Here is a 17,451-nt window from a genome sequence, read left to right as displayed (position 1 = left end):
GTGTGTGTTGAAAACTGGATTTTCAATAAACTCAGATTTCACTCTCCATCAAAGGTTTATTGTTGTTGCTGCCTGTTGTTTTTGTTGATACTAATGCTGTGTATCCATTTCCAGGACTAATTCTATAAAGTCTGTTGTATCATATGTAGCTGCTTAAGTCTTTGTTTAGTTGCCTTTAGTGGCCAACTAATGATAAAACAGAAATTCCCTGGGGCCCCTGGGTGGCTCAGTCAGTTAAACCTCTGACTCTTAATTTCAGCTCAGATCATGACCACACATCATTCGTGAGTTAGAGCCCCACATCAGGCTCTGTGCACACAGCGTGGGGCCTACTTGGAATTCTCTCTCTCCTCCTCCCTCTCTCTCTCCCTCCCTCTCTCTCAAAATAAATAAGCATTGTTTCTAAACCAAAAATTTCTTTAAAATGCGTTGAACTAATATGTCTCTCAGCCTTCATTGAGGAATTGTGTGTATGTAGTCACATTCTTTCTATGCTCTGATAGGCAGTTTCCAACTCTCCCTTAGCCTTTTCTTCCTGCTTGTATAGAGAGCTTCAGTGTCACCCAGGGTAACAGATCAGGGCCTTCACAAGTCCTCGGCAAATGTATAAATTTCCACATGCGCAGGGGCCTTGTAAATTCTAAAACATATGTCAAAGCGTTTCAAATCCCACAGATACCAGAACATCCCAATTATTCTTTTTAAGGTTTTTTTGGTCAACCTCTTTCTTGTCAACCTCAACAGGTGTAGCCACCTCAGGCACCTGCAATGTTAATTGCTGCTGAGTGTCTTTAAAAAATGCCCTAAAGCTGTTCACACAAAATGAGTTCTGAATCAGGTGAAATATAAACAAGCTCTGAGGTGCCTGGGGGCTCAGTCGGTGAAGTATCTGACTCTTCATTTTGGCTCAGGTCATGATCTCACAGTTTGTGGGATCGAGCCCTGCATCAGGCTCTGTGCTGACAGCACAGAGAATGCTTGGGATTTTCTTGCTCTCTCTCTCTCTCTGCCCCTCCCCTGCTAACGTGCTCTCTCCCTCCCTTTCTCTCTCAAAATAAACCTTAAAAAAAAAAAAAAAAACAAGCTCTGAGGAGAGAGCTTTTCAACATTTGCCAGACAGGTCATACAGTGACAATTTTCTGAGTGTGGGGATTTTTGAAGAGCTCAGAAGTTGTTCCTACCCCTCCAGTAGCATTTAGCTTTCAAGGCTTCTGTACTAGGAGTTCACTGTTCTGAAATTCAGTCTTTTCTCTTGAATAAATGCTCCTTGAATTGTTGCAACTCTCTGATTTAATCCCAGAGTCCTAAAATAGTTTATTATGCCAATATTTGCCTCCATGAAATTTTGTTCTCTGTGCTGTTTTGCAGGAGAATATTTACTGAAAGTCCTTACTCTAACATTCCAGATGTGGTTCCAAGATAAGGGTTTTTTTTTTTTTAATAAAAATGCATGACGAATAAAATATCAAAATTTTAAGTTAAGACACAATCAGTGACAGTGCTGTGCCGCTTCATCCTGGAGGCTGACACCAGAGGAAAAAATCAATACTGATTTTTTTTTTAATTTGGTATTTTGCTCATCATGCATTTTTTGCACTAATCTTCTTTTATTTTTTTTTTTAACGTTTATTTATTATTGAGAGACAGAGAGACACAGAGCGTGAGCAGGGGAGGAGCAGAGAGAGGGGGAGACACAGAATCCGAAGCAGGCTCCAGGCTCCGAGCTGTCAGCACAGAGCCCGACGTGGGGCCCGAACTCATGAACTGTGAGATCATGACCTGAGCCGAAGTCAGTTGCCCAACCGACTGAGCCACCCCGGCGCCCCTAGTTTTCATTTTTAAATTACATTAAGAGATCATTTATTTTTGTTGTTTGGTTTTTCATACCTCTTTAAATTCCGCACCTGAGACGAGTGTCTGACCAGCCTCTCTCTGGTCCCAGCCTTACACAAACGCAATTTTCAGACCACATCTCTGCTTTAAAAAAAAAAAAAAAAAAAAAGTTCTCCAAACTGAGATATTAGCTCTACTTCACTTTTATGTTCCATTACAATATCTTGGGTTGTTGTCAAAATGATAATCTAAAAATCTAGCAGAAAATTTTTAATTGGGAAGCCGAGGAGCAGAGGACAACGAAGTTCTAATACGCTAACTTCCAAGTCTTCTAGGAGAGGTGTATTAGCTCCCTCAGTACTAAGCTCATCAGGAGCCGCCAGTTAAACTAAAACAATACAGACTGTTGCACAGAAACACTGGTTAGAGTCTGTAGAATTTAAATATAACGTGTCGCATATCTGCCATACAAATTTCCTAAGATATTAGGCAACACTAACAGAAAATGCATCAGCCTTACAAATATCAATTCCAACCAAAATTTTTTTGAGAGAGAGAGAGAGAGAGAGAGAGAGACAAAGAGCGAGTGAGCGTATGCAAATGGAGAAGGAGCAGAGGGACAGAGGCTCCAAACCCAGCCGGGAGCCCAGTGTGGGGCTCAATCCCACAAACCCGTGAGATCGTGACCTGAGCTGAAATCAAGAGCTGGACAACTAACTGACTGAGCCACCCAGGTGCCCCCCAAAATCATTCTTTTACATGATTTTAGTTCTCGGGTTGGCATTCCCGGAAAATGAACTAATGGAAATCGAAGAATTAGGGGCAAAAAAATGTGTTTGGCTTAATCTGTGGCAACATTTCCAACCCGAGAAGACAATTATTTGTATGGAGAGAAAGACTGTCTTGAGACGCTATGTTGAGTGGGTCATTTCAAACAGCTTAGTATAAAGATAATTCTGGATGATTTGAGATTACTTCTCCTATACTGCATCGAGCAGAGATAGTGTTCACATTAGCTTTTTAGATTAGTACTTTGCAGCAACAGTCTGGTGAAGTGTGGAAATTTAACTTCCCTATTAAGCGCTCATTATTTGCTTCTGCTGTTTTATTATCATTTCTTGTAATCCACGGCTCTATACTCGATGCTTTTTCCACTGTGCTTTTGGAAAGCATTTAAAATCACGGTATCAATATCAGCCTGTTTCTGGACAAATGTATTTCCCTTATTATAGTCTTTATAGAAGCTAATACACCCTGTTGGCTTTTCACTGCTGCGGGTGAGTCAAAGTTCCCAAAGTCAGTATCAACCTGTCATTGATACTGGCTTCGCCCTAATCACATACACTGCTGACTTACCTTTAATGACCGTGTGTCTACACATGGCTACACATGGTTACACATCAGCAGCCAAAGAACAGTTCCCCTCCTCCAACCCTAGGTCACTGGGTTCCCTCCAGCTCACTCTCCCTAAGCTCACTCTCCACCTCCACGTTCCCTAAGAAAGAGCAGTGTGGCTTCCACTGCCAACATCCTGATTTAGCGCAGTTCTATTTGTTCCTAGGGGACCGCAGGGAACCTAGGCACAAGTGCCAACTTCCTCCTGCAACCAGCCAATGGGAACCGTCAATGAGGACACACAACCTCCCTCCAACTCCCAGTTCATGTAATGGTGTAGACTGGATTCCATGTCCCCAAAAGGCCCTCGGTTGCAACTGGTCCCAAGCCACCATGCCACCCAGGGTCCCAAGAGAAACACCACCATCCACTCGCCTGACACGGCCTCAGGTTGCTGCAGAAGAGAGTCCAAGGGGAGGCCCAAGAAACCGCTACAGCCGTCGTGGGGAGGCACTGGCTATCGCCATCTGGCCTCCCTGATGGTCCTGCCATGTGCCAGTGGAGCTCTGGTCTGAGGCCCCTGTACTAGCCGTTCCCCAGGGAGCAAAATGCTCCTCCCCCTTATGGCTCCTCCCCGATGGCTCTCTCTTCCATCTCCTTTAGGGCTCCACTCAACGTTCCCCCTCAGAGAGGCCTTCCCTGACCCCCCTACTTGACACAACAATTCCTTGCCCTACATTCCTACTATGATTTACTTTTCTCTGTAGCACTACCCCTACCTGATCTACCGCGTATCTATTTAAATTTACCTGGTACGCTCACTGTAAGTTCCTCAGGGGCACAGGTTTGGTCTGTTTTGCTCACTGCTCTGTAAGACTACCTAATGCTGAGAACAGCACGTGTCTCAAGCTTCGGGCGGATGCTGTTAAAGCAAAACAAAGCCGGACACTAAGGGCACTAGAGGCGGCTTGTATTCGGTATATACTGCCAAAGGGGAAAGAGACTTCAGGAGAGAACTGAGCTCACCTGCAATCCGGGTGACTGACTGGGTGTTTTAAAAGAAGAACGGGGGGATAAGGAGGGGGAGCAAGCCGAGTCAAGGAAGCGGGCAGGGTGGCTGCTGCCCGTCAAGGCGATTAGGCCATCTGTGTCTGCTAAGTGGCACCTGTCAGAGTTAGGCTCCCACACAGACCGGGAGACAGAGGCTCTACCCTCCCTCGTGATTACATGTCAAAGGAATGGCTTTCAGGTCTTTGAGAAAGACACTCCTGGGTTGTAGGATGTACGTCTACGTCTCGAAGGGGCAGAGAAAGGATTACGATTGTAAGTTTTTCTAATAAATACTTAACGAAAGGGAAGTCAGGGCCCCCACCATCAGGTGTCGGCCAGGACCAAAGGTAAATCCTTTCTGGCAGCCTGGGGCTTTTCCAAACTGGAACTCCAGGCGGGTGGGGCTGGGTCATCCCAGAGAGGAGGCCTTAGGCTGCTAGAAGCCAAGTCAGAGTTTTTCAAGAAGAGTCTTAGTGTGTGCGTGGGAGGGGTGGGGGTGGGGTGGGTGCACAGGGGGAAGTGTGTCCCAGGATATGCAGTTCTTACAGGCCAAGGCTGAGGTCAAGAAGGGTCCTCAGAGGAGCCTTGCTACAGTTTGGTCAAGGAGAGGGTCTGTGCCGGGGTGGGGGGGGGGGGGGGAGCTGGATGGATGGGGCACAAGGGTTGGAGGGAAAGGGGTCGAGATGTTAAGCTCTGAAGGCGCCCAAACTCAGATAGGAAGTAGAAATCGTGTCAGAAAAAAAGGGAAAATCCTCCTCTCTTCTCAGCAGCTCCCTTTCAAACATTCCTGCCATGGGCCCAATCAGGCTGCTAATGGGGACAAGTCAACAGTCCACGCGAGTCCTTCCCGACATGCACTGGTTTCCCTCAGAATATTTTCCAGGCCTGAGTTTGTTCCCTGTTTAAAATTCATATTAGAGACAGATCCTAAGGAGTTTACAAAAAGATCTCCTAATGGAGCTGATGCTATCTGTTCCTATTAACTTTCTAGTAATGAAGCATCTCTTAGTAGTTAATTTTTTTTTTTCTTCCTTCTCCCTTGGCAGCCCGCCTCTGAGATGTGGAAGGGCTTTAACCCACTTTCTTCCCTTCCCCACCCCCGGCTCAGCTTTTCTCCACCTCCAACTCACACCCCCGGGGCCAGAAAAGCCCCGGTTCTGGTTCGTGCCACCAGGCAAAGAGTTGGTTCTCCAGGTAACCGCCTGATCTCAGTAGCTGCACATGCCCCGAGGTCACAGCACCTTGCACTATTTCAGCAGGTCAACTACAACACTGGCCCGATTTCGGGTTTTGTCTTTTCGTAAGACTGTAGATGTTAAAATAAGAAAAAGCATTTTTATAAGTTAACTTAACATTCAAACACCATTGAGAGCCAGAGCAGACTGAGACTTTGTAGAGCGTTACATTTACATAAGGGACGTACGGGGGGTGGCGGGAGTGTCCACCTCGTCTAAAAAGAATCCAAAACGCAAATATAAAATTAGGCAGGACCAGGCGAACGCACGGCCAGTGGCCCTCCCAGGGGCTTGGAAGAAGCCGAATGAGGGGCCCCGAAGCTTAAGATTCATTAGCTTCCCGGTAAATCCGCCTCTGCTGGGAGAAATAAAAGACTAGAGCGGTTTATACCGCGGCATTAAAATCTCTAGAAAACCGCGAAGCATAACAGCGTTCTATTACCCCAGTCCTCTAGATGCTGTTCTTATCTCTCTCTCACAAACCTCCGTCCCTTCCATTCGCTCTAATTTGGCCCCAGCAATTCATTATAAAAAGTACATGTGCCGGGCTGGGGTTGCGCGTCCTTCCCCTATTTGGGCTCTAAGGATCCAGTAATGTGTCAATTACGTAATAGCCCAAACAGGGAGTTTAACAGAGTACAAAAAGCATAGTCGTGGTTCTTACATAAGCCTTCATAAACCATCCATAAGATCCGAGTATCTGGAATATCTGGAATTACATAAGGCAGACAAAAAACACTGACTCAGCAGCCAGGCCTATTTCCAACCCTAAAAACAATAAAAAGCGTCTTGCACCTAATTTACTTCTCTATATTAACTTAAGTTTTTAATGAGACAAAGATGACCTTTAATAAGACCTGATTATCTTTTCACGTACGCATAAGGAATACCCTGACACTACGACTCAACTTCACTGTTACCTCTGCACAAAGAAATGTCCCACTTTGGACTCCTCTACATATGTCACATGGAATTACGGGTCTCTGAAAAACAACAACGATTTCTGCAGGTTTAGAAAAATAACCGAGGAAGATCTCGGGACACAAGACAAAAGTGCACATGCTATAATTTTTCTTTCCAATGCCATTTTTTTCTCTCCGAATTTTTAACCACTTTTTTTTTTTTTTTTTTTTTTTTTTTTGCCTACCTTAAGCCACTGTAGCCACACGTTGAGCTACGAAGTGGCAAATTAAAAGAAACAGTGCTACCCAATGGGTCTCACCCCCTCGGGCTGCACGTCAGAATCACCGAGAGAGCTTTGACCATTACAAATGCCTCAGCACCACCCAAAACCATGATCTATAAATTGAAAACAGAAAGGAATACTTGGGGTGAGGCACAAGAGAGGGTCCCCAGACATCAGAATTTCTGATGTTTTCTACCTCTGTCTTCTTACCTGAAAAAAATAACCATATATATGAGTAGAGGTTTTCTTACGAGGGAATCTTTAAGAACAGGTAGCTCATAATTACTAAGTTTCCATCAGCTACACAAATAAAATCATCCCATAGTTTGAAAGCCATAAAGGAGATCTGTGGGATCTTCTTTTTATTTCTATCAATAAGGAGTCAAAATATTTTCACCAACTGTCTTAACAGCCTTTACAAAACCCATCTTATTTTTTAATGTTTTGCAATTCTACCTAATGAATTGAAAGAAGGAGCCCTATATTATCTCAAAGGGCACCTCAAGCTATGACCAGGCTTCCCTTCAAGTAAAGTTTTGGTCTGAAAACCTAGTTCTGACTTATCTTCAACCTTTCTCCTCAGATGCTCTGGCAATCGCTTCTATAACTTCACCAATGAGCAAATATTTTTTAAAGCACTTCTATAACGGAGAGTACAGGCGCCTTTGGTACCCGGCCAGGAGTTCTTCTTTCCATGTTTGTATTTAAAATAGATTGGTAGTAACATCACTTGTGTGCCTGAAATTCCTTCTGTGCAGAGGCTCAGAATGAGAAAAAAACAAAAAACAAACAAACAAAAAAAAAAGCACCACTTCACTGCTTTGCCATTATAAAGCTCAAAGGAAATAACACATTCATACTAAATTAAGACGAAGACACAGAACAAATTCTCTGAAGCGGGGGGTGGGGGGGAAGGACTCGGCTCCCCTAACCCACCCTCCCTCCTGAAACAGGGGGTGCGGGCAAGGGTGCCACACGAGCTGCAAGACCGCGGCCCAAGCAGGTGACGCGAGCAGGAAAGAAGCAGCGAGCGCTGTGATGACCAGAAAAGCCAAATAAATACTGCGCTGCCGGGGGCCGGCTGCAATCACTCCCCAACTCCGCGCACCTGCCTGCGAGCGGGTTCCAGAAGCCAGGCTCCCGGAGCCCAGCGCGACCCCGTCGGGCTGCGCGGAAGAGGATTCGCTCACCTGGGTGGGAAAGGGCCAAGGAAGATGTCCCAGAAGCCACCACTGCCCTCAACGAGACTCGCATCCCGGACCGGGTGCGGACGCGCTTCCTCCGCGTCTTCCTCCTCCTCCTCCTCCAGCTCGAGTTCTCTATTTACCGACGGGCGTGTACTCCGCTGACCGGCCACGGAGATCCCCGAAGCGGGGACCCCGACAAACTTGCCGGGAGAGGGCAGCGGAGGCGGCGCGGCCAGGGACGCCCCCGCACCTGCGGCGCGCTCTCCGGCACCGTCGCCTCGGCGGCCGCCCACGCCCGCCGGCAGCGCCGGCTCCGCGCCCCCGCACTCACCTCGCGCCGGCACCGCCCAGGCCGCCGCCGCCGCCCCCCTCCCGGCTCCGGCCGCTCCGAGGCCACCGGGGCCCGTCGACAGCGCGCCCGGGCGCGCCCCGCCTCGGCCGCCGCTCCTCCGGCCGCGTCGCCCGGACAAAGACGGGCGGCGGGGCGGGCGGCGGCGAAGCCCGAGGCTCGGAGCGCGCCGCGCCACCCGCGCGCCTCGCTCGCGAGGTGCGGTCGGCGGTGACAGCCCCCGGGGAGGCGAGCGGGCCCGCGCGGGAGGGCGGCGCGGGGCGGCAGAGGCGCGCACCCCCTCCCGGCCGCCCCGAGACGCGCACGCCGGGGCCCGGGCGCCTCCTCCCGGCCCGGCGCCCCGCAGACCGCAGCCGCGCCGCCGCCGGGGAGCCGCAGCGCCCTCTGCCGGCCGCGGGGCCTCGGTGCGCGCGCCGTCCCGCTGCAGCGCCGTGCGGGCCCGGGGGGAGGCGGCCCTTCCGCGCCGCCGCGCTCCGCGGGCGACCCTGCGACCCCCGGGCCCCGCCCCCCGGGGCAGGAAGGAGTAAGACTGGGGGGGGTGGGGGGGAGGGGGCGGCTTCGAGGAGCGGGATCTGCTGGATTTCTCTTAGGACGGAAGAGGGGGCAGCTTCCCATTCTAGGCAGCAGGAGGAATTCGGGGTCAGCGGAGGGGAAAAGCTTGGGAGGGCGGTGGGATCCCTGATGCACGAGGAACCCAAAGTTGATCTCTGGAAATGGCTGTAGAAAAAAGGCAGGCGTTTCCTTCTAGACTCAGGTTTGTGTCTGTGCCTAACACTGTTCGAGGGGTTCTGGAGAACTTGACGGATAACATCCTGACTTATAAACAAATACACGGGCTCCTCAAAGATTGTCCCAGTCCTGCCTGAAATGCTCTTGGCCTCCCTAAGCAGTGCACCTAGAAGGTTTAAAAAGGCCACGGAGATCGGAGAGCTACTCCCTGTGGTTCAAGCGCAGAGGAATAAACGTTTCCCAGCATAAAAATGAAATGGTGTCGTTTTCCCTGTTAAGCGGTGTTTTATGCAAGTCAACTTTTTAACAAGCTGCACTGCTTGGTGAGGGGAAATCATGAAGCAGCACCTTTTCTCCACGCGGCCTTTTGAAATCATTCTATCAGATCTCCCTTCTCCTCTGGAAGAATCTGGGGCAGATTTCATAGCTTTTTCTGTCGCTTTCAAGTGTTAACAAACAGGCTGATTCCCCAGTATTCCAAAGTCCAGTCCAATCGAAATCAAAACTGTAGTCTCATTCCACCTAAGCCTTCCCCATTCCCCCCGCGACACCCACCAGCTGGGGTATGACTCCAGCTCAGAAGCCTGCGTCTAGGGAATGGAAACATCTTTTCCTTCTTTGTCCTACATCCTCCAGCCGGCTCTGTGAAGGCTGGTTCTGCCAGGATGGCAAGGTGGGGGACGTCCCCTGAACCCTGCCCTGGTCCTCCCTTCCAGGTCAGCTTCTCTAGTGGTCCTCCTCCCACAGACCTTCTGTGGAGTCCCCAAGCTCCGGCAGGCTGACCTGGCTAGCTTCCACCACGGCCGCGCTGACCCACAGAGGACAGGTGGTGTGTTTGCCAATCCAGCTAGAAGTGCAGGTCACAGCACTGCGCTGCACCCCCGCCCTCTTTCTCTGGTCACAGGCTCCGGTGAGTCTCTCTCCTTGAAGTTTCTAATGTGGGATTCAAGCGGCCATCTCTGGGTTTGTGTGCGTCCCCGAACCCCAAGTGAAACATGCCAGGCTCTCCAAGTGGTTCCCCAGAAGCATGTCTTTCTTTGAATGAAGTGGCTGGGGTCTCCCCCCGTCCCTCAAAGCACCCTGTAATTCTCACCGCCAATCTTCTCCCTGGATCACTGTCCCCTTTTCCTTAAATTTGGGCTGAAAACGGCAGAACCTTTACTCAGTAATCACAGCATCCAACTCTTACCCCTTCCAGTCGACCACAGCACTCACGCCAAGGTCATACGTCCCCCTGCGTGGCTGAGCATGAGGGCATCACTAGCACTGGGCCATTGCTGCCTGATGGAGGACTGATCTGACGCTCCGCCTTTGTTCCAGAACTCCCCACCACCCTGCGAATGCTCTCTCAAGATATGGCTACACTCCGAAGCTCCTCGCACCCGATCTTCCCCCCTTCCTGCTCTCCCTTCGCAGGTGCCAGCCTTGAACAGTCTGAAGGCCGTCCTCACTTACATGCCAGCCTCCCCCTCCTGCCCGCACCACCCTGGGCAGGTGTTTTCTCAACATTTCTTTCCCACATCTAATCCTTCTTGGCATCTGCCTCTCAGAGGTCCCAAACTGGCACAGCCACCTATGGTTCCCAGCAGTTTATTCCAAGACAAGTCCCATTTGGACATGCGGTCATGCTTGTATTTAGAAGCTATGAACAGAAGAGTCGAGTGTTCTCTTGAGGAAAAAAAAAAAAATGATCAGCAGGTGTCTTGGCATAGGTTTCCTCCCCCCCTCTCCCAAAGCAGAACCTGATAGAAGGACTTGGATGCGGAGAGATTATTTCGGTAGCTAAGCCAAGGAGCAGGGGTGTTGACATTGAAAAACCAAGACAGGGAAGTATGAAGACACAAGAGAAAGGTGTGCCATCTCACTGTGTCATCAAGGTCACTGCTTGAGGGCAATACCAATGCGATGTCTGAGAAGCTTTCACGGTTCTCCCAGATTGGTCACCGCAAAGACGTGGGCTGAACACTTACCATCTGGCTCCTGTTGTCCGTGAACTGGAACTGTCTTTGGGGCTTGCTTTAACTCACACACACTTCCGGGCACCCAGGGCTTTAGCAGCGATCTTGAGGCCGAAACACAGAGCGACTCATGGCAGACGTACAGAGTGAGTGGGGCACTGTCAACCGGAGTCCCCGCTCGCAAGGCACGTCCGTCAGAGCTGTGGGTCAGGGGGGCCGAGGAGATGTGGGCAAGGGCATCCAAAGTGCCTGCCCTTGCAGGTGTCAGGGGTATCTTCCCCGTTGCCTCGCCACGCTGAGGGGCACGTGGGTCAGCCAGGGACATCTGCCTGGTGCAATTCCACGTTGCTGAAATGCCAGTGGAAAAAGACGAAGGAAGGGTAGAGTGGTGTTTGCAAGTCAGAACGACACGCGGCAGGAGACCGGTGTCCTAGTTCAGGCTGCTGCAACAATACCATACGCCGTGTGGTTTATATACAACACGCATTTATTTCTTCGGCGTCTGGTAAGGGCCCGCTTCCTAGAGAGCCACCCTTTTGCGGTCACCTCACAGGATGGGAAGGGTAAGGGAGCCCTCTGGAGTCTCTTCCAGAAGGGCTCACGGAATTCCTAGAAATGGAACAGTTTGCGCTTGAGGCTGGTACAGGAGGGCTCCAGCACCCCACTCTATCGGTGCTCCAGAGCTCCCCCCCTCATGACCTCATCACCCCCCGGGGCTCCACCTCCAAATACCAGTACATCAGAAGTTAGGTTCCAACATATGACTTTGGGGGGACGTAAACATTCAGACCACCGCAATCCGTTTACCGCACAGCAGGACGTTATTAGGGTTCGGTGCCCGCGAGGAGGGCAGGGAGCCAGGATTATTGGACAAAGAGAGTAATCAGATTGAGTTGCGCCCAACAAAGCCTCAGCCAAACCCTCGGGGAGCTGTGAGCACATACAGAGCGGTGGGCTAGAGCCTGCTGGTTCCGGCCCGGAAGCACAAATTGTTCCATTCCTAGGAATTCTGTGAGCCAGTTGTTAAACACAGCCATTACTAAAGATTAAATGATAGGAGCGCCTGGGTGGCTCCGTCGGCTGAGCGTCCCACTTCGGCTCAGGTCACGATCTCACGGTTTGTGAGTCCGAGCCCCGCGTCGGGCTCTGTGCCGACAGCTCAGAGCCTGGAGCCTGCTTCGGATCCTGTGTCTCCCTCTCTCTCTGCCCCTCCCCTGCTCATGCTCTGTCTCTCTCTCGCTCAAAAAGTAAAATGAACATTAAAAAAAATTTTTAAGATTAAGTTACATAAACTTACAGTGTTTTATCTGTAGCTACATATATACATTATATACAATATATAATATTAAAAACGAAGTTAATAAACGCTCATGACTTCCATTACTTTGTTCTTGAGTTTAATTATAGCCAGCCTATCCGTATGGTGGCAGTACTATCTGATAGTGTGCTGTTAGGGATCCCTTTCCAACTCCACATTTAGTGCTATTCCTCTGGAAGCTTGAAATCATGGAGGGTGATATTTACACCACAGAAGTTGGGTTTCCCACCCAGCCCCGAGAAGCCCAACACTTAAGAGCGCACTACTGCGTATATGACACGGGCAGAGTTGTCCCAGACTAGGCTAAATGGCCAGATCTTCACGTCCCCGCCCATGTCAGTCGCTGGCTGTGGGACTCTCTGAGGAAGGTACGCTCTTGGGCCAGGAGGCTCTCTCCAGGCGCTGAAGGGGCCAGCCAGAGGTAGCTGCTCACTGCGTTCCTAGCAGCTGAGGCAACAGGCCCTTCAGGGAAGGGGAGCCCGGGCCACACTTCTCTGTATCCCCCATAACTGATATAAGGTCAGAGTATTTTCTTATTAATTTTAAATATTTGCTATTTCTGAAGTTGCATCCATTTTGTTTCCAATATTGTGTAGATGTGCCTTTTTTTTTTTTTTTTTTTTTTTGGTTCATTCTGCCTAAGGTCTGTCTCCCCTTTGTCTTTTTTTTTTAATTCTTTAAGTTCATTTATTTATTTTGAGAGAGACAGCGACAGCACGAGCAGGGGAGCAGCAGAGAGGGAGAGGGAGAGAATCCCATGCAGGCTCTGTGCCACCAGCACAGAGCCCAATGCGGGGCTCAAACCCACGAAACTGCGAGATCATGACCTGAGTGGAAACCAAGAATCAGACACTTAACCCACTGAGCCACCCAGGTGCCCCTCCCTTTTGTCTTTTGACTTTATTGATTCTACTGTATTTTATTTACAATTTTATTAATTTCTGCTCTGATTACCATTATTTCCTCTCCTCTGTGTTCTTTGGGTTTATTCTGTGGTGGTTCTTTTTCCCACTTCTTAGTTGAAAGCTTAGCCCATTAATTTTTTTCAGTCTTTCTTTTTCCAAATAAACTCCCCACACATTTTTTTATGTGGTGTTTTTGAGATCATTAAATCATAAGTTCTTAATTGCCATTTCAATCACTTTTTTGACCCGTGGGTTATTCAGAAGTGTCTTTTTACTTTCTAAACATATGAGGGGGAGGAGCCAAGATGGCAGAACAGCATGGAAGTGTTTTGTGTCTCGCGTCCATGAAATACAGCCAGACCAACACTAAACCATCCTGCACACCTAGGAAACCGACCGGAGGATTAACACAACAATCTGCACAACCTGAACCACAGAATTCAGCAGGTACACGGTGTGGAGAGGTGAACTTGGGGAGCGAGAAGCTGTGGCGGGCAGGGAGCTGCTTTTGCACGCAGAGAGAAGACGGAGAAGGGGGCGGGGGAGAATATGGGAAAAGCACCCCTTCCCAAAAGCAGCTGGAGAGAAAGTGGAAAATTACAAACAGCCACAGGGACTAAACTAAAAAAGGAGACAGGAGAAAGGAGAGAGTTTAAATTCCACTAAGACTATAAACAAGGGAAGCACAGAGTCTGCAACTCCACAGCTCGATGCCTGGTGATGCTCTGGGGGGAAGGGCGAATCCCCAGGAGCAGAGTGGAGTCCAGGAAGTTCTCAGGCCACACGGGGAAAAGGGGTTCCACTGCTGGAAGGAGTGGTAGAGACTGTTGAAGCCACCTGGTCCCAGCAGACCCCAGAAGGCGGCCACATTCACTGGTGCTGGAACAAGGTCGTTAAGGGTGAAGCCTGGTGCCAGAGGTGGGTTGTGATTTTCCATAATCCCTGAAACGCTGCTGCTACACTGTCTCGCGAACTTTTGCTGGGACGGGCTGGCACCTGGCCGCAGTCTCGGGGCACCGACAGCAGCAGGGTCCAGCAAGCGTTCCTGGGTGCAGCCGACATTCGGCCATTGCTCATTCAGCCATTGCTTGGTGAGACCCTCCACAGAGGGGCGGAGCAGGTCAAAGTCACAGTCCCTCAGAAGCGGGAGGCCGGGGAAGGCAGCCATCTGAGACAAAACTCGGGAGGGAGGTGCTGCCTGGGGCTTGGTCACGGACGGTGTGGAAACGGGGAGTGGACGGAAGCCAAAGACAGGTGCGTGATTGCTGATCGGGGAGAATGGAGTTCCGATACTAGAGACTGGGTAGCTGGGTGACGCCATTTTCACCGCTCCCGCGCATGCGCATACGCACCTACGAGCGCCGCAACAATCCACCCCGGTAGGCTAGCAGCGCCATCTAGTGGAGGACGGAGCCATTACACTAAGTCCCGCCCAGGTCTCACTGCCTGCTTAGTTTATGGACTATAAAGCACTTCATAGTTTGACTTCTAGGGGAAAATGAAGTAATTTCAGTCATATTTCAGTCTGTTAGCTGGTCCAACTCTTCAATTTTCTCTTTTTTTTAAATCTTTGTTGTTTCTTTTCTTTTTCTTGAATACAGAAAGAGAAAAAATTCATTTTTATTTTCAATTTTTATTAAAAATATTTTTTCTTTAATTTTTAATTTTTTCTACTATATTTCTTACTTTTGTGTAAATTTTTTCAAATTCTATTTTACTTCGATCATTTCATTTTCGTCTACTTCATTCAGTGTATTCATTTTTTCACATTTTCAAACGATTTCCTTTTTTTTTTCTATTCTTCTCCTTTTTTTCTCTATCAAACCACTTTCAATACCCAGACCAAAACACAACTAGGATCTAGCATCATTTATTCGATTTTGTGTGTGTGTGTTTTTAATTTTAATATTTTAATATTTTTTTAATTTTATTGTTTTATTTTAATTTTTTCTACCCCATAAATCCCTTTTCTCCCTTCAAAATGACAAAATGAAGGAATTCACCCCCAAAATAAGAGTGGGAAGAAACAAAAGCCAGGGACTTAACCAACATAGATACAAGCAAGATGTCTGAACCAGAATTTAGAATCACGATAATAAGAATACTAGCTGGAGTTGAAAATAGATTAGAATCCCTTTCTGCAGAGATAAAAGAAGTAAAAACTAGTCAGGATGAAATAAAAAATGCTATAACTGAGCTGCAATCTCGAATGGATGCCACAGAGGCAAGGATGGATGAGGCAGAACAGAGAATCAGCGATATAGAGGACAAACTTATGGAGAAAAATGAAGCAGAAAAAAAGAGGGAGATTAAGGCAAAGAGCACGACTTAAGAATTAGAGAAATCAGTGACTCATTAAAAAGGAACAACATCAGAATCATAGGGGTCCCAGAAGAGGAAGAGAGAGAAATAGGGGTAGAAGGGTTATGTGAGAAAATCATAGCGGAAAACTGTCCTAACCTGGGGAAAGACACGGACATCAAAATCCAGGAAGCACAGAGGACTCCCATTAGATTCAACAAAAACCGACCATCAACAAGGCACATCGTAGTCAAATTCACAAAATACGCAGGCAAGGAGAGAATCATGAAAGCAGCAAGGGAAAAAAGTCCTTAACCTACAAGGGAAGACAGATCAGGTTTGCAGCAGACCTATCCACAGAAACTTGGCAGGCCAGAAAGGAGTGGCAGGATATATTCAATGTGCTGAATCAGAAAAATATGCAGCCAAGAATTCTTTATCCAGCAAGGCTGTCATTCAAAACAGAAGGAGAGATAAAAGGTTTCCCAGACAAACAAAAATTAAAGGAGTTTGTGACCACTAAACCAGCCCTGCAAGAAGTTTTAAGAGGGACTCTCTGAGGAGAGAAAAGATGAAAAAATAAATACATAAATAAATAAAGACCAAAAGAAACAAAGATTAGAAAGGACCAGAGAACACCACCAGAAACTCCAACCCTACAAGCAACATAATGGCAATAAATTCATATCTTTCAGTACTCACTCTAAACATCAGTGGACTCAATGCTCCAATCAAAAGACATAGGGTAACAGAATGGATAAGAAAACAAGATCCATCTATATGCTGTTTACAGGAGACCCACTTTAGACCTAAAGACACCTTCAGATTGAAAGTAAGGGGATGGAGAACCATCTATCATGCTAATGGTCAACAAAAGAAAGCCAGAGTAGCCATACTTATATCAGACAATCTAGACTTTAAAATAAAGACTGTATCAAGAGATGAAGAAGGGCATTATATCATAATGGGGTCTATCCACCAAGAAGCCCTAACAATTATAAACATTTATGCTCCAAATGTGAAAGGACCCAAATATATAAATCAATTAATCACAAACAGAAAGAAACTCATTGATAGTAAACATAAGAAGCTTTTTTAGATATCTTTTAGAGATTCGCTTCTAGTTTATTTACACCGTGGCCAGAAAACATGGTCTGTTTGATACAGACTCTTTGAAGTTGATGGAGACTTGCTTTGTACCCTTTTCATAAATACGCCATGCTCTTCAGAACAATGTGTATCTTCTAATTTTTAGGTTCAGGTTTCTAAGTGTGTTCACCGGGTCGAGCTTTTAAATTTGCAGTCCAAATATTCTGTTTCTTCTCTAATATTTTGTCTCCAACAGCTCTCAGTTACTGATGGGGAATGTTGAAATCTCCAGCTATAATGCTGAATTTGTCCATTTCTCTTTATAGCTGCTCCTTTATGTACACAGAAGCTATGTTATTAGGGACAAACAAGTACCCAAATGTTAGACAGCCCTAGTAAATCATATATTTTTACACTACGCAGTGGCTCTCTTTCTCGCTAATGCTTTTTACCTTATATTTTCTTCTGTTATAAATATTGCCAGAGAAGCTTCCTCTGGTTAATAATAGCCATATATCTATCTTTTTCTGTCTTTTACCCTCTCGGTGTTGTATTGGGTGTGTTCCCTATAAGTTTGCAATCTCTGGTTATTTCTAGTCAGCCTAACGACATCTGTCTTTTCATTTGTGAATATACCTCATTTAATTACTTATGTCATTACTTACATAATTACTTTGTAATTGTATCATTTTTTTATGTAATTGACCCATATAATTTGTGCTTTTTATTGGTCTTTGCTTATTTCGCATCTTCTTTTTTTCTTTTCTGTCTCCATTAGATTGAGAGAAAATCTTCATTGTTTTATATTTCCTGTTATAGAAGTTATACACTCTATTTTCTTTCTTCCAGTAGTTAGCCTTAAACTATTAACATGGATAGGTAACTGGAAATTCTAATTTTTTATGTCTCTGTGCTTCTAATGAACAATAAAGGACTTTTGAGCAATTAAACTCCATTTACTCCCTGCCCATATGAT

The 17,451-nt window shown here is 47.4% G+C and overlaps 1 protein-coding gene across 1 annotated transcript in view; it reads right to left on the bottom strand.

Moving 5' to 3' along the window:
• LOC123605593 (translation initiation factor IF-2-like) overlaps positions 1-17,451 on the bottom strand; it is a 57,586-nt gene that overhangs the window by 25,350 nt on the left and 14,785 nt on the right. The window contains exons 4-5 of the mRNA XM_045496612.1: positions 10,875-11,062; positions 7,830-8,760 (exon numbers count right to left, since the gene is read on the bottom strand). Of these exons, the coding sequence (XP_045352568.1) occupies positions 7,830-8,760; positions 10,875-11,062 (1,119 nt within the window). The remainder of the gene's footprint in view (positions 1-7,829; positions 8,761-10,874; positions 11,063-17,451) is intronic.

This window comes from Leopardus geoffroyi, chromosome A1, assembly GCF_018350155.1.
Source record: "Leopardus geoffroyi isolate Oge1 chromosome A1, O.geoffroyi_Oge1_pat1.0, whole genome shotgun sequence".
NCBI lineage: Eukaryota > Metazoa > Chordata > Mammalia > Carnivora > Felidae > Leopardus > Leopardus geoffroyi.
The sequence above is the reverse complement of the archived record's forward strand: the minus strand, read 5'-3'. Positions and strand labels throughout refer to the sequence as shown.